At 40.0% G+C, this 25,031-nt stretch overlaps 1 protein-coding gene across 9 annotated transcripts in view; it reads left to right on the top strand.

Moving 5' to 3' along the window:
- myo6a (myosin VIa) overlaps positions 1–25,031 on the top strand; it is a 111,487-nt gene that overhangs the window by 20,363 nt on the left and 66,093 nt on the right. For all 9 annotated transcript variants that reach the window (XM_067481155.1, XM_067481156.1, XM_067481154.1 and 6 more), the window contains 10 exons: positions 1,474–1,543; positions 2,002–2,075; positions 2,958–3,087; positions 3,888–3,993; positions 4,192–4,247; positions 4,342–4,439; positions 4,901–5,065; positions 11,051–11,131; positions 17,141–17,321; positions 23,272–23,416. In XM_067481155.1, coding sequence (XP_067337256.1) covers positions 1,474–1,543; positions 2,002–2,075; positions 2,958–3,087; positions 3,888–3,993; positions 4,192–4,247; positions 4,342–4,439; positions 4,901–5,065; positions 11,051–11,131; positions 17,141–17,321; positions 23,272–23,416 — 1,106 coding nt within the window. The remainder of the gene's footprint in view (positions 1–1,473; positions 1,544–2,001; positions 2,076–2,957; positions 3,088–3,887; positions 3,994–4,191; positions 4,248–4,341; positions 4,440–4,900; positions 5,066–11,050; positions 11,132–17,140; positions 17,322–23,271; positions 23,417–25,031) is intronic.

Below are 25,031 nucleotides of genomic sequence, written 5' to 3'. Positions count from 1 at the left end.
TAGTGTCATGTGCAGTCACTCCCATCAATCTCATTCAAATTCCAAGTGAAGTAAAGCTGACTTTGACTCGGAACTTAATCAATTCAAACCAATAGCTACTTTTGAAGGAAACCTTAAAATTTCTATTTATGAAAAAGGTTAAACAAAATAATCAATCCACCATTTTTGTCTTCGTCAGGACTTGGCCTCCTCAGCTCTCAACGATGAGTCTCAATCAACCTGTCACCAAAAGATGTTATTTAGAATAAAGTTTACAATCTTAAAAACTTTTGCAGTTGTCTTAAACGAGCAACAGTGAATACAAGTTGGGACCCTCTGGTTCTAGGACAATCTTTCAGTCACTATTTCTCTGCTCCGCCGTGTGGGCACTGAAAGGGTGAAGGCTTTTTGTTAGATTGTTGGCCTTGTGTCAGCCCCCCTGTTTTCTCCCCTCCGTTCTCCTCACGCGGCGCCTTGTGGAATCCGTCCACTTTGGGCTGAGAATGTGGAAGAATGTGGAACATGGCACCACTGGAAAGAATGAACCAACTGTACGTCACCTCGTCCTGCCAGCAGCTCCTCTTTAACTGGGCAGATTAAATGGCTTGGCCCTGCAGCGAGAGCCTGTTGGAACTTACAGGACTCTAAGAGCTGGCAGATTAGAGGAGGAAATACAACACTGAGGTCACATGTACCCTCATAAACCCCCCTTATTAGTTCAACATGGTGGAGTTTAGCTCGCAGAATGTGAAACGGATGAACAGATGAGGCTTTAAATGCTTTTAACTTCATCAACTTTCATTCCCATTAAAACAATCATGTCTATGGAATCGCGGGGAAAGTGATTTAAACACGTCGTTGTGTAAAAGGCAGCTAATGCTTCTAGAGTAAAAAATGAACTTGGGGTGGAAGAGAACAGGGTGCAACATTTGTACTTTTTTAAAGGTCAATTTGAATTTCTCAGTTTGTCATTGGCCTTTACGAATAATCAGTTTAGCTGCAGATTATGTCCATTTTGACTGATTAATCTTTGCAGCCCTACTGTGCGTGACGGACTAAATGACGGCTTTTGTGAGAATAATAACTTGACACCGGAATGGACGGACTTACAAAGATGTGTGAGACATAACCCGGCAAAAAAGCCAGTTAAAAACAGAGCAGATGGTTCAAATGAAATCGCAACACCTGCCTCCGAAGTGTTTCACTCTTCTCACTTTTTCATCGATATAATATTTAATGCACATTCAGCTTCATCAGAAGGAACAAAAATGTCCAGGCATAATGTTATATTTCAAATCTTGGTTATGCTTGTTTTTTTTTTTTTTTTGTTTTTTTTAAACCTTTTATGAACTTGGCAACATTTTCAATAAGAAGCCGCCTCTTTTTTGCAGGAATGTCCTGATCACAGTAATCGCACACGACCTCTGAGTCTCAAGCTCGCTTCTCTATACATGTTCTCCGTGTTGACTCAGTCTCCTCTCTCTTTTCATGCAGACATTTCATGCTGCCATCAATCAAGTCTTCCCTGCAGAAGATGATGTTAACAAGCACGTGGAGGATAACTGTGAGTTTGTTTTTACTGCACATCAGTCTTCTAATAAATCTGTACCTTATGTATTCAGGGCCTGGTTGGAAACGCTGTTTACTCAGTCATCTGACTGCACGTAGCATAAAATAGGAGAACAAACCTACACATTTATTCACTAAAGGGTTTTAAGCTTATTCTGAAAGAATATTTCTTACAACTTACTAATAGAGACCCAGATGGGCTGTAGTGTTTCAGGTATTGAAGTTCAAGTTTTTCTCTTCACTAGTTTGAAAGATTACTTTCCCCAAAACAGCAAACAGAAGAATTTTCACACCGGTGTAAGAAAAGGTTCTGTTACGTTATGGTAAAACCTTGTCATCAGTCAGAGTGTGGCAGATATAAACACACAGTAAAATGTGTGAAAATTTGTTTGACACTGACTTTTTCTGTGCATCTGTAGCTCGGTTAACGTCTTTTTTTCCCTCATGTCTCAGGTTCTTTGATGTACTTGAATGAAGCGACTCTGCTCAACAACGTCCGAGTCAGATACAGCAAAGACAGAATTTATGTAAGTACTTTATTTGCTGTCTGTACTTTCTCTGCAATAGCTGAAGATTAAAACAATTAAACCTAAACTAAAGATGGATAGTAGACCCTTGTGCTGTATGTGCTATTAAAAACCAACAGCAAAAACCGGCTGCAGTTTCTGCTCAATCATGTGTTTGTTTTGACCGGTCTGCACCACCTTTGGGTGGAGCACACACACACACAAACCTATTGAACCTAACAATAGTGATGATGATCTAATGATTTTTCTTAGTAAACATGGTGCTGCCCAAGGTGCTTCACTTATGAAAGAATGAATTAAGAGAAATTCAAAGGATTTAAAAAGTAATGATGATTTAAGCAAAGCAAATAATTTTGTAAAGTTAAAATAAAAAGAAAAATGTGTAAGAAAATCTGTGAGTAAATGCACCTCACATCATCACATGTCCACCTTTGTTTTCCTGACACATTTTCTCTCTGGATGAGGCGACATAACTGACATAATTCATTTGTGAGTCCCTCACCCTGAACTCAGGGCGAATCTTGTACCAGCTTAGACCTTTAAAGGCAAATCTGAACCCTATTCTCACTTCTGTAATAATGTCCTTTTCGTTTAGTCGCATTTTCCTAAACAAATGTTTAGACTTTGTAAAAATGGCTGAACTCCAGAGAAAAACCTCATCTTGTAGCTGATCTCTGCTGCTACTTGTTGCATGCTGACATCTAGAGGTTGGGACGGGAACTCCACCCTCATTGATTTTATTATAGTGCAGCTGATGGCCTTAACCTTTAGATCCATACTGGACCTCAGTCTAGCTTTTCTCACTGCAGTTGATCAAGACCAGGTTCTGTTGCCTGAACACGTGAGTTGACCTTGCAACTTGTTCTCCTTCTCCTCATTCAGACGTTTGTAGCCAACATCCTGATCGCCGTGAACCCGTACTATGACATCCCAAAACTTTACTCGCCGGAGACCATCAAAAAGTACCAGGGGAGGTCGCTGGGGACGCTGCCACCTCATGTCTATGCCATTGGTCAGTGAACATCAGCATCTCAGCCCAGTTTGAATGAGTGGTCGTGTGGGTTCAGTATCAAGTGTGTCTCTGTTTGAAAACTGGATGAACAGAAGCTGCAGATATGCTTCGAAACGTGCTCACTGCCTTACACACTTGATTTTTGTGCAAAAAGTGTATATTTTCCTTAGTTTTTTTCCCCTTTCTAACTTCCCTTAAATTGTAGTATAATCTATTTCTTATTGAGTAGAAAGTGTTTTAACAGATGAGCAAATATCGTACAAAATGCTACTTGTTGTGTGTTATTACCTATTTCAATTCCAGCTTTTTCATATTGATCTGAGGTCAAGCTATATAATTCACAAAATAATAATTCTCCTCAGCTTGATCTGTTAAACACAAAATAGAAACATTACATGCATTTCAGATTTGCTTCACAAATCGAAATGTAACTTTAGATGTATTTGTTTTGTATTTTGGGCAGCACAAATACTATATACCTCATTATACCAGAAAACATATACCAGATTTTTCTTGTCAGTGAATCCAGTGAAAAGACAAAAACCAACGATGAATTGATTTTACAGTTCTATCAAGTACGGTCTTCTATGCAGCATCAGGTCAGGAATATTCTCCTGTTTTTTCTGATCCGTCCAGCAGGGAGCAGTCAGTGGTCAGATTTCCCACTGTCTCCTAAACATCACATTTGATTATTCTTCTCTCAAACTGACTTGTGGCTTTTAAACTGTAGGAAAACAGTTTTTGGAATAAACTGAGGTTATTATTACAACAGCTGCTTTTATCTGTGTCACTGTATCCAGCTGATAAGACGTACAGAGACATGAAGGTCCTGAAGATGAGCCAGTCCATCATTGTCTCAGGGGAGTCCGGAGCCGGGAAGACGGAGAACACAAAGTTTGTGCTCAGGTGAGGAGGATGTTGTGTCTTTGTAGTGACAGTCCCTGACAGGAGGTTGTCTGAGCCTCATGAGTTTTGTACATTTGTCAGTACTGTAGTGTTTACTGGGAACAAAAGTCTGGTTACTGTTGTGTGCGCAGATTTGTGCGTGGCACCGCAGTGAGGCGTGTCCTCCCACTTTGACCTCACATGTATGTGTCTCCACAGATACTTGACCACTTCGTATGGAACAGGCCAGGATATAGATGAGCGAATAGTAGAAGGTAAGATTAACTTCTGCTGTCTGCATCAGTCACGGCCATTGTTTCTCCTGTGTGAGGTTGTAATTTCATGTGTTTTCCCTGTTGAATCCTGCAGCGAACCCATTGTTGGAGGCTTTTGGAAACGCTAAAACTGTCCGAAACAACAACAGCAGTCGCTTTGGAAAGTTTGTGGAAATCCACTTCAATGAGAAGGTATTTTACACCGTAGCTTCATATATCTGATTTCATTATTTAATATAAACTGTTTATATTATACACTTTATGAATATTTCAGCAGTCCTAAATAAACCCACCATTATTCGCTGCTTGATTAGCAATGAGGGCACAGCTTTTTCCAGACATCCATTTTCTCTGTATCTGTTGGTGCTGATTCTGCAGAGCTGTACACTAAACTGTAAACTGTGTATTTCCATCTATTTTAGACATTCGTGCATTGTAATCTGATATGGTGTTACTTACCCAAAGCTTCTGATAGTCATACTTTCTTAAATTCTCCATTTAAGCCAATTTAAATTCCATGTTTAATTTACTTAGTGTTAGAATTTGTATCCATACTATATCTTTTATTGTAATCATATAAGAAACAGATTATCAGTAAACACAGTGTTGGAGTATTCTCAGGTTATTAAAGGGTTTTCTGCTCCTCTCCTCAGAACACCGTTGTGGGTGGCTTCGTGTCGCACTACCTGCTGGAGAAGTCGAGGATCTGCAGACAGAGCCCTGAGGAGAGGAACTACCACATCTTCTACCGACTGTGCGCAGGAGCCACTGAAGACATCAGGCAGAAATTCCACCTCAGCTCCCCAGACACATTCAGGGTACCACAGCTTTTATATTATCAGTCCACTTTTATATTTGATGTTGCATAAACCTGCGTAACCTGCATGCACGAATGCTGTGGATGATGGATGGACACAGCATGTTTAGGATCAGGGAGTCCTTCCATCAAGATTATCCGTGTGATGGTACAAATGACTAATGTGCGCCAGTGATGAAAAGTAAATTACCAGAGAATGTTGCCTTGACGGAAGCTAAACTCTGTAGAATAGACAGATCTGCAGCTATGCACGACGAAAGTGACCTCACAGGGAAAACGGAGCATAGTGCAATGATGTGGAACAGCCAATTACATTTTTCAACCCATCTCACTGCAATCGGAACATGCTGGTGATGGTTAGTGTGATGGTTAGAGCTCAGATTTCAAACCATGTGGTATCATGTGTCTAACCCTGACCTTTGTCCTCCTGGAAGAGAAAAGAAAAGAGGAAACAAAGAGGACCCACTCTCTATTACAGTTTAATCTATTTTTATTTACACGTTATGTGAGGAGCAGCAGTGGGACAACATTGTTATGGATTATCTTAATCTGGCAATCCAGTGTTTTAACAGGACATTTTAATGTTGCAATGCTTAAAAATGTACCGCTAATGAGCTTAGTATTATACTTGCTGCCTAGCTGATAATTGCAAGGGTCCCCAAACCCACCCTGAACCCAGCCTGTATTTCCCCCCAAAAATGACCTAGTCTGACGATCGCAAACCACTTAAATAAACCTGAGGATAATTAAAGGACCTGAATAGTCGAGTGGGTAACATGAAGTAGTCTAGGCCTAATTGAGATCTTTGTTAATAGGAATCAAGATTACGTTTCAGAACCTCTAAATAACTGAGCTTATTACACACACACACACACACACTTTTTAAAGAAAGCAACAAAAAATAAATATGCACACATATAAAGTGGGAGTCAAACCTCAATGGAGGATGAAACTGCCTGGTTCCCCACTAGGGAGCAGTACTCTCCTCTGATGTGGGTTGTACAGACGGTGGTCTGTGTTTAATAGCTGTCAAAGGTGTTAAGGGGGCAGAAGAGTTGACAGATAAGCTTTGTTCTTTGCTGAACATAAATTACTCACCTCCAGTTGCAATTATGACTGTTATTAATTATTATAATTAATTATTATAATTATGACATGAGCATTGATCTTTTTGTCGGTGTTAACAGAGATAAAAGTGCAGAAACAACGTGGTTTCCAAGCACTGATCAGTGAGATGTACACTACAGTGGTGTTGACAGATGCAGAGATAATTTAACAAAATTACGTAAAAACACACAGATTTCCACAACTTCAGGGGACATTACTCTGACTTAGATTGATTCCTGGAGATTTAACCCTAATCACATCCACTAATCAGCTTTCCCTAACTTTAACTTAAGCACAAACTAACTCTTACCAAGTCTTAGCCAGGTTAGCTTTAACTAACAGCTAAACAAGTTAACAAAAAGTCAGAACAATGAAGTGTTACTGGATAGTAACAGTAACATTACTGAGATTCTGAATATTAATCTCTCACACTACCTCCACCAAACACAGAAGCAAATGGAGACTAGTTAGAGCAAAAAGTGGAGCTTTGAGCCACTCAAACACCACAGGTTTGTGTGACGAGCTGGTGAAACCAAACCAGAGCTAACGGAATTCATTTCAATGTGCATTTAATACAAACAACCTTCCAATTGGGTTGTATCAACTTCAGAAAACAACTGTGTGCAGGCTTGTTGCACTGCTCCCAAATCACACAGCTTTAAAAGTACTAAAACATATATTTTCAGTATTTCTTTACCAGAATTCTTCCTGACAACATTAAGGAACCTTTAGACCATATTAAGACTTTCAGATTGGAAACTATAACAATTTATTTTATGGACGCAATATGTCCTAATGATCCCTTTCGAGGTTTCCAGCAGAAAGCATCTGATAGGGCAGAAACGTGGAGACAGTTCTTTTAGTTAGTTTAATCGGTCGTGTTGTTTTTATGAGGACGTACATATAGGAACATGTCCTTTACATTAGTAAATATCTGTGTTGCTGTTCGATTATTGTGATGATTAGAGTAAGGGGTAGGGAATGATTTATGTGCATGAAAGTTCTAACAAAAATAGGAGTGTGTGTGTGTGTGTGTGTGTGGGTGTGTGTTTAGCTTGCTTGCTAACCTTAGCCACGGGCATGTCTACATTCAGAAACCCATCTTCTAGTGCAGCCTGCATCAAATAACAGTCTCAATCCTATTGTGGTTTATAAGAAACTTGCCCAAAACCAGCTGAGATTGAACCAAACAGTAAATGTGCTGAAAAACCATGATGAATTAAAAAAAAAAAAACAACCTTTGTAAAGCTGCAGGGTTGGTTATAATTCTGTTGGTTTGACAGTACATGCAACTACCTAATTCAATATTGATGTAAAAACATGGATTATTGCAGGTTTAACTCTCAGAGAAATGCAGGGGGGGTAATTTGTGTGTATACCTACACAAATTACTGCATTTTGGGCTAATTTATTCTGAAAACAGTAACAAATTGAATGGAGTGACTTTGCCAAAAGCCTGTAAACAAAGGGAATAAAAACGGCAGGAAAAAAGCTTTGGGTTCAGAAAGTAAGTAAATTAAGTTCAGGTCTAACAGCGAGCATTTGTCCTTGGTAACGAACCACTGATACCACAAGTTCGTACTTTCACATGTTGAAGGCTCAAGCAAAGTTTCACTTTTTGCTGTGTGTGAATTAATTTTGGACACCGGTATAAGTGCAGCACCAGGAAAAGAAAATGCAGATGCTTGCAAGATCAGATCAGGCTTCATCATTGCTCACCTGGTTCTCAGAAAAGAGTCTTTCTCCACTACTGTGGAAGAAGCAAAATAATACATTGTTTGACAGCTTTTTCTTACTTGGAGTCATGTTTTGTCTTGGCAGCATCTCAATTCAACAGTCTATTCTCACCTGCGTCATTCTCAGGCCTTAAAGTGTTAACGTTTGCTCTGTGGTCTCCACCTGTGTCCCCCTGCAACTTATTACACCCCCCACAGTCAGTTCAACAACTCCTAATGGCTTCATATATCTACAGTTTTCCCTGCTGGTGTGAGGAGTAAAAACGATTCAGCCAGTTCTCTTGTAATAGAAGCTTAAGATTGAGCTCAGCAGCCATGATGAGTTCTTTTGTTTTCTGTGCCAAGCCAGGGGGGAGGGGGGGGAGGGGGAGGTAAAGAAAAAAGTGTGCTACTTCTGGGAAGTAAAAAAAAAAGAAAAAAAAAAAAAGCCTTTTGGTTTGAATTGTTCCACCAAAAGCAGATAACACTCGTTTTAACATGTGAGAGCTGGCTGTGGACAACTTTGATGTCTTTTTGTAATTTGAGGAAAACACATCAAAGCAAAGGTGTCCTCTCATTTTGGTGAGTTCTATGCCTTTAAAGCACTTTAATAAGTTAAGAAAGATGGACAGCAATAATGAAAAGACAGTCAGTCATAAGAGAAGAACTTTGTTGACTAAATTGAAATGGTAAACCTGTAAAAACCAGTGATGTCCTTTTAATAAGATACAATAAGCTGAAAGAGAGAAAAGAATTAAGTAACAAAATGAATAATGATCACAGGGAACACGGCAAAACAAGAATGGAAAGAAAGTAGGAAAAAAGTAAAAAGTAAAGGATGTTGAGAGAAAGAAAAGAGGATGGAGAAAGTGACGTAACGAATAAGAAAAAAGACAAGATCAAAGGGAAAGAGGAGGAAAGAAGCCATCAGGGAAGTGACGAGCAAGGAAAAGGGAAAGAGCGAGGAAGGAAGTGAACATATGAAAAAGGGAAAGAAGGAAGAAAGACGGCAAGAAAAAAAGGAAACAACTAAGAATAAAAAGGAAGAATAAAGGAGAAAATGACAACTGAACATATGCACAAGGAAGTGAAGAAGTGAATATTATGAAATTCAGATTAAATTAACAGCAGCATGAGGAAAGAAAGCCATGAACATAAATTAATAAATGTTGGAAAAAGTTGAAGATGAGATGTTAAAAGAAGACATGAACGTCGTCAGGAGGCGGCTGAAGGAGCAGGAAGAACGAGACAGAGAGTAAAGATGGACATGCTGTATATTACATGACATCCATGAATCGGCCTCTGGGCGATCGGGGTCTCGTCACACCATCCCATGGGTCAGTTCTTATCTGCAGGCCAGATCTAAATGACTGAGCTGAATGAGCAGCAGACGAACTAATTATCTCGTTACCTCTAACAAAGTAAACTTTATCTCAAGATATCGTAAAGCGTTGTTCATTATCACGAGACAACAAGCTTTGTTTTCCAGAGAAAAGCTCTCATCATCACAATACACCATAATAACATTCATAGCTGTTCTCGGTGTCCATAGGACACAGAGGACTGTCGCACTGCCCTGATTTTCACCTTTATCTCACTCAGATTTCCTCAGTTCAATGCTGATTTATACTTCAGGCTGCTCGACGTCTTTCGAGACAGGATGTGTACGGTATATAAAACATGCTTCTCTGTTGGAGGCTCTAAAGTTTGCTCCCACACGGCATAAAACGAACTGTTGTCCTGCTCGACTTGTGACTGAATTGTTATTCCAGACTCTTCTGTGACTTTGTTCTGTCGAGCTCCGCCTTCATTGGGCTGATGTTATGTAGTCGGACTCGGGCACACGATGTACGAGTTGACAGTAGTTCCACAGGAGTATTTTCTGAGAGCGTATCATTGTCTTGTGGTGACACTGGGGTGTTTTCTAAGATTGAACAAGCGTTTGCAGAGGAGCAAAACAAGGGGGACAAAATAGAGAATGTGTCCCATTAGCAGTTTGCTGATGAGATGGAGGACAAAACCAGAACCAAGTCCTCCCAGCGCCTTCTCCTGTAATGAAAGTTTTTGTTTATGTCCATCTGCTTGGCTGTAAGGACTCGCCTCTCTAAACAAGATAAAGCTCAGCTCCAGACTCTCGTTTTCCTCCTGCTTCCCAAGACGCTTGGCGAGTTTGTGGCAGAACGCTCGTAATCACCCTCTTTACAAAAGGAGAGATGTGTTCCTCCGTTTTCCAGCCTTTTCTTCTCAGTGTCAGTTAGTAAGTGGCCCTTTTGGGGGATGGAGATATGGTCTGTCGCGCTGTGATTTCAGCTAAGAAATGGATCTTATTCCAATGGAAATGAGACTCTCACAATAACAATGATGGAATGAGTGTCTGTCACACTGGGCCCCAGAGAAGATTATGTGCAGTGCGAAAGTGAAGTTTTGAAAATAGACAATTTAAAGTGCTTGTTTTTGAGAATTTTAGTGATGATATACGTTGGTATTTGTTGTTGTATTTAGATCCGACATAAAGTGCAGCGTTAATCAGCTTATTACCAACAGGTGAACCGAGTACTTACCTGCAATCACAGGTGTGTCTGCCTCTCTGGAATCCTCAAAAGGCTCCTTACGACTTCCGAAGTCAGAACTTCCAGTTCAAATCAAATCAAATCAGAAACATGATCTCCAACCACTATAGGTTACGACACACACAGACAAAACTCGGTGGTAAGATTCAAGTGCTCTGCCAGCTTTGACAGGAAAGGAGACAAATCCAACAGGTTTGCAGTGGACGTTTTCACTTAGGTTGGGAAACGTAAAGGTCGCTTTCTTTAAAATGTGATGAATTATTGTTGTTTGTTTCTCCTGCATACAAAAGGTTGAACAATGATGTCGACTACAACTGTTTTTGAGTTTTGCAGCCAGGCACGTTCTTGACTTTTAAATGAGTTTGAAAAGCTCAGTGTTTCCAATCATAGTCTTTCTTATTCCCATCATATCACAACATGCTTCAGTACAAAGTAAATTCCCATAACATGTGTCACATCTTGGCTTCCTGTTTACACCCTTTTTATGTTTCACTCCGTTGCTTTCTTTCATTTCAATAAAGATGATGGAAACCTCTTTGGTTTGTTCCCTGAAGCTTTGCTCATGCTTTTGTCCTCTGTCTGTGCATGTTGCAGTACCTGAACAGAGGATGCACTCGGTTCTTCGCCACCAAAGACACGGACAAGCAGATCCTGCAAAATCGCAAGAGCCCAGAGGTAAAGTACCGTTTCCGTTTAGTTCACTCACTTGTTTTCATGCCACAGTTTCATTATGAGGTCAGATTGCTCACTGGCTCCACTGGCTTAAAGCAGCACTGATGATTGGGGTGTCATTTCTATTTCTTCTGCTTTGCTGCATTATGATATATTTTTCTAGCCACCATTTATTATTTATTTACACATTTATGTAAAACAATTTACAGTCAGGTCCACATATAATGCAGGATTCTGTCAAATGCCTTTTGTTCTGTGTGTAAAGATCATTCTAACTCCCACACACCTCATCCAACATGAAAATCTGCCACTGTGCTCTATCATCACATTTCTACTTTATTATCACACATAGGAAATAAGAAAAGTAAAATGAAGCTGTCACATATTAGAACCTGGAACCAGCAAATCTTTGGTCTCAAACTTAATTCAATAATTCCAATGGGAATATTGATGTTAATCAGCAGATTGATTAATCAACTTGTTTCAGCTGTTTGTGAAAGTGTTTCCAAAGTGCAGTGAGAACTGTGAGCTCTGTGGCTGCAGTGTCTTCGTGTTCCCTGTCTTTTGTCCTCAGTCTTTGTTACAGGCTCATGCAAACAAAGAGCAAAGCGGCGAAACCCTCTCTTCACCCTGTAGGGAGGAAAACAGTCGCTCTGCAAACTCCATTAGTATCTCGTTAAACCCGAGTCAGCAGATTAATTCAGATTCAGAGCTGCGGGCTGCTCACTTTTTCACTCTGCGTAGGACACTTTGAATCTTTGATTTGCAGCCCTTGAACTGTTCACTTTATCCGTTCATCTCATTGTCCTCCTCTCACATGCTCCCGCTGTGGGAGCAAACCACATTTTAGTCGAGGGAATATTTTACTTTTATTGCCGGGACAGAACAACATCCTGATAATTTAGATGTTCTTGAGGACTGAGGTGCTAATTAAAGAATAGTCTTGGGGTTCTTAAAATCTAAAAGGCTTTTTTTGGAATATTAACCTTTTCAAAATGTTTGACCTGAAGGTTGAGGCAGGAAAATGGTCAAAACTTGCTTCAAGGTACTGACATATGTTCAGGAAGATTTCAGTTGGATTCTTTTCCACCACATAATAGACAAATGATAAGAGCAGCACCTGTAGGGCTCTTAACTATTATCATTAAACTATTATGATGAAAATGTCGCACACTTCAACTGGTTAAACATTTGTGTGCAAACATTTACTCAAAGTTTAATTAAGCAGCACTAGACTAACCATTTGACCAACCATGTGAAAAGAACAACCCGAGTCCGTTCTTTCGATCATGTAATCGAATTTTATTTTAAGCTTCTCAGTCCTAAAAGTGGGTTATGTGTGTTAGAAAGAAAAATCCAACATTCAATCGTGTTCCAAAAATCAGCCTGTTCTCTACTAATTTAATGAAACCTTTGGCCAAACCTTTTTTAGTTAGTTAGAGTTTAGCACTCAATCGGAAAAGAGTCAAATAAAAGCTCTTGACATATGTTGGCATTGGTTTTCATACTGCTGCACACACTGTAACTCTGGTTTGCAGTCGGATGGGAGACTGTAGTTGCTCGTGGTGTGTTTTCATTTAGGCTAGTTGGCACCTTGATGTGATTTGCAGCAGTTTGGTAGCAAACAAGGTTAAAACTTGTTCTCGTTCCTCAAGCAACTGAGGTGGAAAGTCCAGACAACAGACCAACGAGGGCTTTGGCAAAGGCGTCTTTGAATGTATGTGTGTAATCACACAAGGTTGCTCTGCTGCAGCCACATTAAACAAATGGACCCGTGCACCAGATTGTTTGGCCAACGATTACACTCCCAGATACTTAATTAGTGTTGTTATGTTTCTGGCTTGGAAAACCAGCTCTCTGCTTATATATGCTCTCATCATTTATAATGTATTCATGTCTGCATGACTCGCCTATATATATATATATATATATATATATATATATATATATATATATATATGTGTGTGTATATATATATATATATATATATATATATATATATATATATATATATATATATATATATATATATATATATATATACACATATATATATATATATATATATATATATATACACACATATATATATATATATATATATATATATATATATACATATATATATATATATATATATATATATACACACATATATATATATATATATATATATATATATATATACACATATATATATATATATATATATACACATATATATATACACATATATACACACACACATATATATATATATATACGCATGCACGCACACACATATATATAACATTTTAATTAGCAGCCTGCCTGACAGCCTGTGCACAGCACATAGACATGTAATCCACTGCATTAATAGGAAAACCTCATCATGAAAATGATGAGCTGCTTTCTTTGCCTTTGGCCTTCGCTTAATTATGAAGTACTTTTCCATTACTGTGGCCGTATGTGGCTTCCCCGCAGTGCACTATTATTAATTATTATAGCCTTTAGGGGGAATGTGGACAGGACTTGATGCTCTGCCGTCCCTGCTAGAGATGGAAGAAGACGGAGACTCGTAAATCCAGTCATAGCTTTTTGTTTTGATTCAATGTAAATGCAGAATCTTCTCTTCTAAAGTCACATACTCATAAATCGTTTACTTAAATAAAAGCATCATCACAAATAAAAGTCACATACTCAAAATGTTGCTAAAAGGACAAAAAAAAAGACACTTCGACATATAGTTGGACCTGGGATTGAACCACTGACCCTGTGGTCCCTGTACAACCGCCCTGTGTGAATCATGACCAAATATTTAAACTTTGATCTCGTCGGACCAATCAGGATCCATCCAAAAGTCACTGGGTTCGATCGCCTGCTCCAAGCATCCTGTGTAATGGCTGGTAGAAAGCAGCGACTTCCTGCTTCTCTCACAAACAGTCCAGGACTGTGGAAATGTGGACTTTTCTTGCAGTTTCCTCTAAGAATCTTCTCAGGTGCCCTGTTGTTGTTTTTGGATTCCTATGTAGCTCTCGAGTTTCTTAGCAGCTCTTTTAGGTATTTTCTTGGTCGTCCACTTCTTGGAAGAGTCTTGGAAGAACCAGCTGCTGCAGTTATGGGAAACATGACAACTGTGCTGCTGCTTGTCTCTTGGCTTAAACACTGGGTCTGAAATGAAAGACGCTTTCAACCAAGAAGCAGAAATGGGCTTTTAATTGAGGAAGCGTAAAGGTGCAGGCTGGATAAAATGGGAGTACGGGATCAGGTCAGTGGCCTCCTCTGCAGGGCGGTCGATGAACCGTACATCTGCCTGGTCATGTTCAAAAGCGATACTTCCCAATACATTTTATTATTTTTAATTTAGGTTCCCTGACACGTACAGAATATAATCGATATACCTTATGTCTGCATTGCAGGCACATTGCCTTAAAAAGGATTTTTACAAATACCAGGTGTACTGTGTAATGCATGATGGTGTAATACATTCAACAATGTCCTCAACTTCTAGAGGATTTACAGCCTATAAAATGAGGCAACTTAAACTTTCCTCTGAAAGTCCTTCCTAATTCAAAGGGATATCTGCAGACATGAGCCAGTTTGTTAGGAAACAATAGTAAACCATAGCCCGGTAGACAAAAGGTATAGATTTACCTGGGAGAGGAAAGTTACACTAGGTCAGACAAGGACAGATCTTCAATATATTAGGCACAATGAGTGTATCAAACAGCAGCAGCACCGAGAAAGGTAACAAAGAAGCTGCACAAAGCAAAAATAATTAAGCCATTTTTGAATATAAAAGAGCAGAATGAAACAGACTGCAGCAGAAGAGCTTTCGTTGGACTCAGTACAGGCCGGTTTGAATGGGGGTGTGGATTTGCACGGAGGAGGAACACAAATGGTTGGGAATCAGCAAATGTTTTGTCCTGGGAATTGGCCTTAGAAAAGTTTTGTCATGTGTTTTGGTGATCTCCTCCTTTATTTCCCTACTTCACAAGTCAGCACAGGCTCCGTAAAACAAAAAAAACAAACGCACACAAACCCAGAACCTTCCTTAATATGCAAAAAATTGCAAATTTGGAGAGAAGTATCCAACATTGACTGTGAAGTGAACTTACATTCCGGTAATGAACGTTGTCCCTGGTGCTGTTTGCTTTAATCACATAAATGTGTGTTTCCTCGCTGCCCAGGTGACTTGTTCCTCCTCTGTGTCTCTAAAAGATTCCTTTAGATCTTGATGTTTTTGTCTCGCTGCTGAGCCCCAGTCCTCTTTGCCACTGTGGGGGTTAATGCAGGCTGACTTAAAGCTTTCTTTCATCTTTGCAGTGTTTTCCTTCTTTTCTCCGCCGTGTTTCACTTGTTCCCTCTGAGATTGTGTATCTCAGAATGTCACAGTGCAGCAGTATGAACGCCGTCCACACACAATGAGCCAGTTTGCAAAGCACAGCCGAAAACAAAATGCTGATCTAGAACGTGTGTTTTAGGAAATGACCTCATCACAGAATGTATTGTTTTTAGCTCAATATCCAGTCTGTTGGCAGGTAGACAGGCAGCATTATTCTCTGCAGAGAAATGCAGCCCTGTCACATTCATATCAAGCTGCAAATACCCTTCTCTGAATTTAGTAGTGTTTTGATAATGAAACTATTTTGAAAGTTTAGAATTAGTAAGTATCTGCATCAAAATACACCATGTGATGGATAATCATGAAAGAAAAATGACACATTTTCTTTATCAAATCTCAAAAAACACTTTTTGAATTGTCATTGTACTTTATTGCAACATTAAAGATAAATTTATCACTTTCTGGACACTAGATGGCAGAAGAATATCAGAACAAGCTTGTATGAACTATGGATACAATCAAGTTAAACAAACTTTACACAATTATTGCATTTATTTACCAGGTCTCTGGTTCGAATCCAGCAGGCAGCTGCAGACTTTCTGTGTGGAGTTTGCATGTTTCCTCCGTTCTTGCGTGGGTTTGGTCCGGTTTCCTCCCACAGTCCAAAGACATGCATGTTAGGTTAGTTGGTGACTAAATTATCCGTAGGTGCGAGTGGTTGTCTGTCTGTGTTGACCCTGAGATAGAATGGGGACCTGTCCAGGATGGACCCTGCCCGTCGCCCAGTGACAGCTGGGATACAGTCCAACTCCTCGTCACCTTGAACAGGAAAAGTGGTTACATATACCGGACGGATGGTGCCGCTGGTCGTCACCATTTAACCCTAAATCCATAGTGCTTGGATCTCGCTTGCACCTCAGTACATTGTATTGGCTCCTTCTTGCACTTGAATGTCTTTTTTTTGTTTGTTTTTTTTTTTCTTCTCATGAAACCACAAGCCAAAATGAAAAAAAAAATACATTAAACATTTGTTCGTCTGCCTCTAGCAAACAGTAAATACTGGTTAAATCTGCCAAGGCAGCTCTGAAGCTACCAGCCACAACAAAGCTCAATCGGAGGTTTTGTTTGCAGGGCATGTTGCCTTCCTGCGGATGCTCTACTTGACTTTGTGAGCCTGAATAACGGAGCAAAATGAAAATTCAGTAAGAATCAGATTAAATAATAAAATCAGCTAAGCAGAATAATTAATTTTCTACTTAATTCAATCACACGGGACACAGAGGAGCTGCCATCTAGTTTAGCCTGCAGATATCTTTGGTCTGTGACATTCTTGAGTGGGTTTTCTAAGGTGTGTGTGTGTTCTACTTCAGTGCCTTTGTCTTCTCTGTGCAGCAAGTTGAGATCTTTCTTGGTCTGTAGATTTCTTCTTTACAGTATCTTAAAGGGGATGAAACGGTCATACACAGTTAAAGTTACACATGTGCCATGTGCAACTTTTCAAATAAAATGTATTATATCCGCCAGATATTCTTGTCACTAACCTTGTTGCCAAAGCAAAGGAGATCATGTGAGTGGCTGATAAATTGATTCAATAAAACGAAGGCAGATTGTTTGAATTGAAAGCTGAAGAAGTAAAGACGCAGCCGTCTGGAGTCAGTAACGGTCTGCGCTCTGTCCTGGTTCTTTAGCACATGAAGTCTGGCCCTCTGAAGGACCCCCTGCTGGATGACCACTGTGACTTCAACCGCATGTGTGTGGCGATGAAGAAGATCGGCCTGGACGACACAGAGAAGCTGGATCTGTTCAGGGTGGTGGCCGGTGTGCTGCACCTGGGAAACATTGACTTTGAGGAGGCTGGAAGCACGTCAGGTGAGCTTAAGTGACATTCTTCTAAAAATACCTTTTTCAAAAAATCATATGACACCAGGGACTTAATGATCCCGTGAATCACAGTTTCAGGGTTGGTTTGGAGCCAGTGCTCACTTTACAACCAGAAATCTCTCTCTCTCTCTCTCTCTCTCTCTCTCTCTCTCTCCTCATTGCCGATGTCAGTTGCAATCTCTTACTCTTGAGAAACATAAGTATGACTGTTAGTAACTAAATATTAAGACTTCAGCACAGCAGAGTTTGTATTGAGCTTCATCAATTATCTCAAAGCAGCTCTATACCACAGACATTTTCCGCCTCCTCTTCCTGTGGAGGTTAACTTGGTGTCGGGCAAAGTATCGGAGGTTACAAGTATAAGTACATAAAGGCGAAACGGGCCTGATGCACAATACTGGTTCCTGTTTTTGTTGTGTCATGCAGTGACTATACATGTAAAATACATTTTGCTTGGCTCTTAAAGTAAGACTAAAACAATCCCATTTCTGAAAGATAGATTGACCTACTCGGGGCTGGTATGAAATGTTTTAACTCAAATCAGCTCTGACTGATGGTCCATAGTTTTTGGCTGACTGTGCCGTGTGATTACATTTGCTCAGTATCAGAAACCATCCATCTTGGGGGCTGAGGGGGCTAAGAACCGCATTTTGATGTCATCCCTCAAGGCCGCACTTTGATTGATCATTGTAATATTCATCCTCCACCTCTGTCCTTCTCTGGCAGCCTCATCTAGGTCAATGAAAAATGTAATATGTTAAAGTTGTGGCATCGGTGTCACCTTTGCTTTTCCGTGTGCAATTAAAACCAAAATGAATCACGACAGGCAACATATGACTTAGGCCTCTTGAATTATTTTACTTTTGACTAAAGGGAAATGTGCTAATACTGTAAAAAGTCACACAGTAATTATGGAAGCTATTATTTCAAGTGTTACATTATCTACATTAAAGTGGCATATTTTCCCGTGGTTTTCTCTGATGCTTCATATCATGCCTCCTTCTTCACAGACGCTTCAGACTAAACCCTCCAAGGAGACTCAGTTTCCATGAAAATCCACTGATGCTTTGAACTTCACCACTAAAGTTCCATAGCTCTCAGTTCCTCCCCGAAGTTTTCTCCCTCCACAGGGAAGAAAGGGAAGCGTTGCAGGGCACCTTTTAAATAAACTGATCCTCGCAGCAGGTGGATATCATGGTGCATGTTTTACAGTGAGAGACGAAAATGTGTTCAGTCAGAGGAGGTAATAATCCAGTAAAGTTAGGACAGAGGCCCCTCAAGGAGACATTTCAAGGCTTTATTTGTTTTTTTTTTTGGTTTGTTTTTCTGCCAAGATGCCAAGACAGCAAGTTTAACCAGCCAGGAAATTCAGATCTTTATAAATAGCTGCTTTCAAAGAAACTTGGAGATCTGGCAGAGAATCAGTCAGTGCAAAGTGCAGGATGTGATCAGAAAGATAAGGTGAAGATGAACATCCAGACGAGCCTAAATGTGGAGCCCACACAGGGAGAGAAATAAGAAGGGGAAGAGGAAGGAGCAGCATGAAAAGACTGATTCCATCATAGGGTTTAGTCCTAGTGTGTTTGATTTTTTTTTAAGATGCTCAGGTTTAATTTGAGCATCCTACTGTAGAGCAGTACTTCTAATAGGAGTGTGTGGATTCAGTCTTTAGCTGGCATTTTGAGCGACTGGGCTTCTAACATGGTTTGGATTTGGATGATTTATATGTGTCAGGAAAAAAATAGGAAGCCTCCTTTGGTTACAGTGGAATGAAAGTTGTGTTGTTGAAACGAATTCTTTATTTCCAGAAACTTGATCTGACTGAAATCTGTATTTTGAATTTTGTTAAAGAACTACAGCATTTAATTACCTAAATAATGCTTAGTTGACAGAAAATAATTTGCTTATCAAATTTTACAAACAATTTGAAATTAAAACGCGAGTGTATTCGGGCATTTTAATTAAAACGAGTAGTTGTAAAAATAACCACCAGATTGATGAGGTAAATCCTTGTTTGCCTGTGACACACTTATTGCTCTGGCTGCTTTTAAACAGTTTGCAGAAGCTGGGTGATTTCCACAAATCTTGTACTTATGGGTACATCTGAATATCTTTTTACACATTTTGGCCAATAGAGCTGCTCTTAGTTTTTTGATCGGTTAATTGATGAGACTATAGATTTTTAGGCTCTTTTTCAATTAATTTAAACATTTATAAAAACTTAAAATTCATCAGTCGTTTATATTTCAATATAATATTCAACCATCTTCTCTTTGAACAAACAAATATGCCATAGTTTTGAACCAACTGCGTTAATTCATCGCCCCACCTCCAACTGAACGGGTTGATCTGTACGTATTCTGCACAGCGCAGCACTTTGGCTGATACGTCATTGTGAACCTCAGGCTGTATATTCCCAGGTCAGGCCTCTCTGAATGTGCTCGTGCAAGTTCATGGTGGAAGCTGTCTGTGTCTTCCCATAAATCACTAAACCTTTGGCTCTTGAGGTTGTGCTGACAGACAGAACTCAGTTCTTCCCAGGACTCAATTTTGTTGGGAGAAAGCTTAGAAATCCATCTGAAGATGCTGGAAATAATGAAGTTCAATTAACTGGGAATTAAGTTTTAGTCCTGGGCTCTGTCTTAATGTGTGCTCAGAGCGTTTTCCTTCCACAGGGGCTTCATTTACCGTCCACCCATTGATTTAATTTTGCCTGTGCTCGGCTTTAAGGAGCTATTGATTCTTCACATTGATCGGAGAAGTAACCTGTAACGCTGTGAAGAGTCCACAACATCCAGCACGTGGGATGACTGGTGCAAAGCAGATGTTCTCCAATTTCTAAGTGGATGGTGGCTTGAAAATGGATTCATTTATAGTTGCTTAGAATTGGTTTATGTTTATTGTATAGCCATATTAGTTATTAGTAAGCCTATGTTTAATATGATTTCATTTCCTAAGAATGGCCTTTCTGAAATGATTAGTTGAATAATCAGAGGCTATCAACAGAAAATCAAGTCTCTAGTAAAATGGAGTTACAGCTTGGAGGTGTGTCGACATGACGGCTTCCTAAACTTATAATACAATGAGTGTTCTGCAGCACAGACTTCATTCCGCAGAGCTTGAGGGAGGTGCACTGATGTGGAAACGTCAGCTTATTGAACAAAGCCTGTGCTGCAAAACTGTCATTGTGTGCAAGTACTTCTCATGCTTGTTTAAGAGAGTTGAGAGTATAATGTCTAATTCTCCCCATTCATCTATACATTTTCACATCTTTGGATTTCTCTCTGTTGTTGGAACGAAATTAATTGGAAGACTTTGGGGTTCAGAGATTGATCATTTTGCTAATTTATTTGGCAAACTTGAACTTTATAGCAAATGCAATTTGGTTTGCAGCAAGGCACAAAACAGACTAGTGCAAAAGCAATGCGACATACTATAATATGAGAAAAAGCAAATGGCAAATCAAAAAGCTGCAGATTTGACTTGTGGACCATGACGCCCCAAACAGCCAATATACTGGCTACATACACTGACTGTGTGTGTTCGTGTGTTACCTGGCTTTGCCTGATCTCCAGACTCCCCTGGGACTTCAATTCTTTTCTGTTCTTTTCTCTTCTTTCTCTCCCTTTTCTCTCTGTGCAGAAGCTTTATAAAGCCTTTGGCGTCATTACACATTTCGTCATTCTTTCACATCTTTCGCTGACTTTATATGCAGTTGTCACATGTGATGTTTGCTTTGTGTCTGACCTGTTCAGGTGTGTTTAAGGATAACACCAATAGCAGAAATGCTGATTCTCTATCAATAATCAAAATAGTTTCTGGACTAAATTTTAAATATTGCAGCTGCGTGTTTGATTGGTTTTACACAGCAATCCGATTGTTGTCAGTTTTCATCATCTTTAATTCTCTTTAAAAAATGCTGCAGTCAATACAACAAACCCTGCGAGAAAGCAAATTTTCCACATCTGTGTGCATAGAATTCCCTCTGTGTCAGCTCTGCTCGTCTCTACTCCAGCCCACCCCGTCCCTCTGCCGCTCCTCCCTGGCCCTGCTTGTTTCACAGCACGCTCTCTCACCTTGAATCTGCGAAAGCCGATGCCTGCGAGCATCCATGCGTAATGAGCGCTGCTGTATTGCCCTCACCTTTGTGTGGGGCACGTAGACCTGGCTTGTCAATATGTCATGATGAAAGTGCACGTTGTTGCAGAAATGTGGGGGATTTAAAAGATTACATCATTCATAGTTTACACCCACTTAATCTTCTGGCGTGTTGTTAGCGCTTCGGTTCGGCTCCAGCATAGATCAGAGAGACAACCTGGTCCTTTTCCTTGACCCACTTGACTTTGTTTATGGAATATGGAAGAAAGCTGTATTGGAAATTTAGCCTGTAACCAAAAGGGCATGACTGAAACCGCGAACTCGACAACTGACGTCACCTTTTCATCCCCCCTTTAAAGACGGAACACGTGTTGAAGGACCATTAGCAGGGTTTCCATGGTGTAAATAATAGAGCAGTTGCAGGCGTTGCCAGGTTGTAGACAATCCCCCTCTTTCTGGAAAAGGACTACAGGACCAGAGTCAATTTGCAAAAGGCTTTTTAGCATTTACAAGGGCAGATCTATCATTTATTAATATATACTGTTGCCTAGAGTTTAAATGGCTGAAAAAGTGCCATTGTAAGTGCCCGGAGATCAAAGGGTCTTTGGATGTCTGGTGTGGTCAGAACTACAGACCAAATACCAAAGATGGTCAGTCTACAGTGGTATTTGACAAAAAGTAAAATATCTTCACATTTTATAAGGACAGACCAAGATAATGTTGATGTTTTTTGATTGATAAAATGCTGATTCTCTTTCTCCTCTATTGCTTTCAGCCGTCATCTAATCTGTACTTGTAAAACCTGAGCAGATTGTATATGTTGCACATGAATTCTTTCTTACTGCTGCATATCTTAAAAAAAAAAAAAAAGATGGATACTTGAATCTGGGCGATACAAGTCTGAGAAATAAGAACAGAATCAAGGAGTGTGGAGTGAGAAAGTCCTGAGTAAACAGTGCCTGCTACTAGCACAACACACAACACACTGGAATGTCTGATGCGGCTGTCGGTGGTGGTGTGGGCAAAGTAGGCTCTAGATTTTGACAAGAAAGAAGAGCGTGTGTTATTAAACAGTTTTTTTCTATATAAGTTTTGAATTGTCCACATCAGTCTGGATGAAAGTCATTAATTTGTTAGAATATGAGCGTTTTACTATCTTTGTTCTTGTTTGTAAGTTCGCAATTGTTGGCGATTTACTTGATATTAGATTTTGGTGCAAGCTTAAAACCGTCTGTTTCTATTTCTGGGTCTTGGAATGGAGATGATGTTTGAGTTGCATAATAGATGTGGCCTTTGGTACTAATTGTAAGTTATGCTGCCTCTTCTTTATGCATGGCAAATATGATAATTCACACTTGGTGTGCATCGAGCAATGAATACTTTTCCAGTTTCTTGTGTCTTGAGCCCTGTCACAACTTAATTCAATTCAGTTTTATTTATATGGCACCAAATCAGAACCAAATCCTCTCGAGGTCAAGACCTTATTTTATATAGAGAGAACCCAGCAAATCCCCTTGAGCAGCACTAGGACGCAGTGGAGCAGAAAAACTCCTTTTAACTCCAGGAAGAAACCTCCAACAGTACCAGGTTCAGGTTGGCCGGCCAATCTGCCTCTGACCTGCTGGGTGACTAACATTCAAATTTTAGACTGTGCCAATGAGGAGATACAGGTCTGGAACATGGGGACTAATTGAGACTTTTTTGGCATCAGTGTTAGAGCTTTGCATCTGTTATTTTACACAATATCAACATTGTAAGTTTCCTATGTTACACACAGACTCCTAACTCCAACCTCACCTCTGGTGGTGTTCTCAACGTTGCCCTCGCACTTGTTTTCCAGGTGGCTGTGCCATCAAGAATCAGTCAAGCCAGGCTCTGGAGCACTGTGCTGAGCTGCTGGGCCTGGAGGAGGAGGACCTGAGAGTCAGCCTTACCACCAGGGTCATGCTCACGACGGCAGGGGGCACCAAAGGCACAGTCATCAAGTAAGAAGTTCCCCTCACTCTCTCTGTCTCTGTCTCACACACACAAACAAGTGGTGAAACACACAGCACATTCACTGATAGTACACACAGTCTCAGTGTGCATACAATCCTGCACATGGTGAAAATGTGGAACTCTGCTTTTATAAACCTCTGAAAGCACCTTTGTAAAGGTTGGGGGAGTTCATGCTGAAGCACGCTGCCTAGTAACTGACATTATCCGTTTGTAGGTTGTGAGGAGGCAGGAAACCAAGTAAAATGACTTTTGCACATAAAAAAAGTAACAGCCAGACTTATTTATTAAAGAGGGTCGAATTGTGTCGTATGAGGAATTTGAAAGTTTGAGCTTAACATCCTCTAATAATTTGGGTTAAATTTCTATCTGTCCTTTTATTTTGTCGTTTTTCTTGGTTTAAGTGAGGAATTAGGCATTTTACACACGCAAACGAGAATAAGCTGAGCAGTTATTTGATAGACATGAAGTTAAGAATTTTTATCTCATCAAACTTCGAGGAATTTGTCTAAATGCACTTTATGTGGTCACAGATTTGTCCGTGTAAAGAATTCTTCAGATAAACCTAAAGAGGGCATGGTTTGCTCCGGGAGCTTTGTAAGTGACTAAATGATTGATCATGGACACAAATACTCATTGGTTTCAGCTGTTTCCAATGGTTTTGACCTGTAAACCCATAAAATGAAGAAATTCTTGTGCCAACTTGTCTCAGATTACGAACACGTTCAGGACTTGTGAGTAATTCAAACACAGAGGGATTAACCATCACAACCTTTCTAGGTTGTTTAATTTCATCACATTGTAAGATGAAAATTTCTGTCAATCATAATTTGTCGACTAACATGGACAAGGAGTTCAAACGTTGCTCAGAACAAGGGAAATCTAAACAGTTCTTTGTGTGCTGAAGTGTAATACAATAGAAAGACCTGTATTATATGTTGTGACCCCTTATAGGAGCCAGGAAACAAACACATTTACTGATGAGCACTTGAAACGCTTTGCTGTTCTGACCCAGTGGGATGAACGTGGGCTTGTGTAAGCTCACACACACTGTGTTTGGAACAGCTGGCTGATGGACTGCTCATTTCTGTCCAGAGAGACATGAAACACTTTACTCCCCTGTGCTGACGTCAGATTATAGTAATGTAAATCAAGGGGGAGCAGCAGCATAGCTGGTTAGCAGCTGACGGGTGGCGCTCGAACAACCTGCCTCGTCTTATTGTCCGAAAACACGGTTGCAGATGAACAACCTAAAAAAACTAGATCAAATCTCAGTGTTTTTGCCAAAAGTTATTAGGAATAAAGTGGCCGGACCATCTGGACTTTCAGTGAAGCATCAGGATGAGGATTTTAGTTTTATGTGAAAAGGTCCAAGAGCCGACTGAATGCTGCTGGAAACACATAACTGCTTTTTAAACTTTACACACTTTGACTCAGCCCTTATCCTTCATCCAGTGGCTTCCTACATTTCCCAGAAGGCCTTGTGACAACCACAAGAAAGTAACTTTGTCGTAATCGTGTGTGTGTGTGTGTGTGTGTGTGTGTGTCCACTACATCCTGGTCTATTTAAACCTACACTCTCACAGGATCTCTCTCCAACAGAAA

This window comes from Channa argus, chromosome 17 (assembly GCF_033026475.1).
Source record: "Channa argus isolate prfri chromosome 17, Channa argus male v1.0, whole genome shotgun sequence".
Lineage (NCBI taxonomy): Eukaryota > Metazoa > Chordata > Actinopteri > Anabantiformes > Channidae > Channa > Channa argus.
Note: the sequence above shows the minus strand (reverse complement) of the source record. Positions and strands in the feature narration are given on the sequence as shown.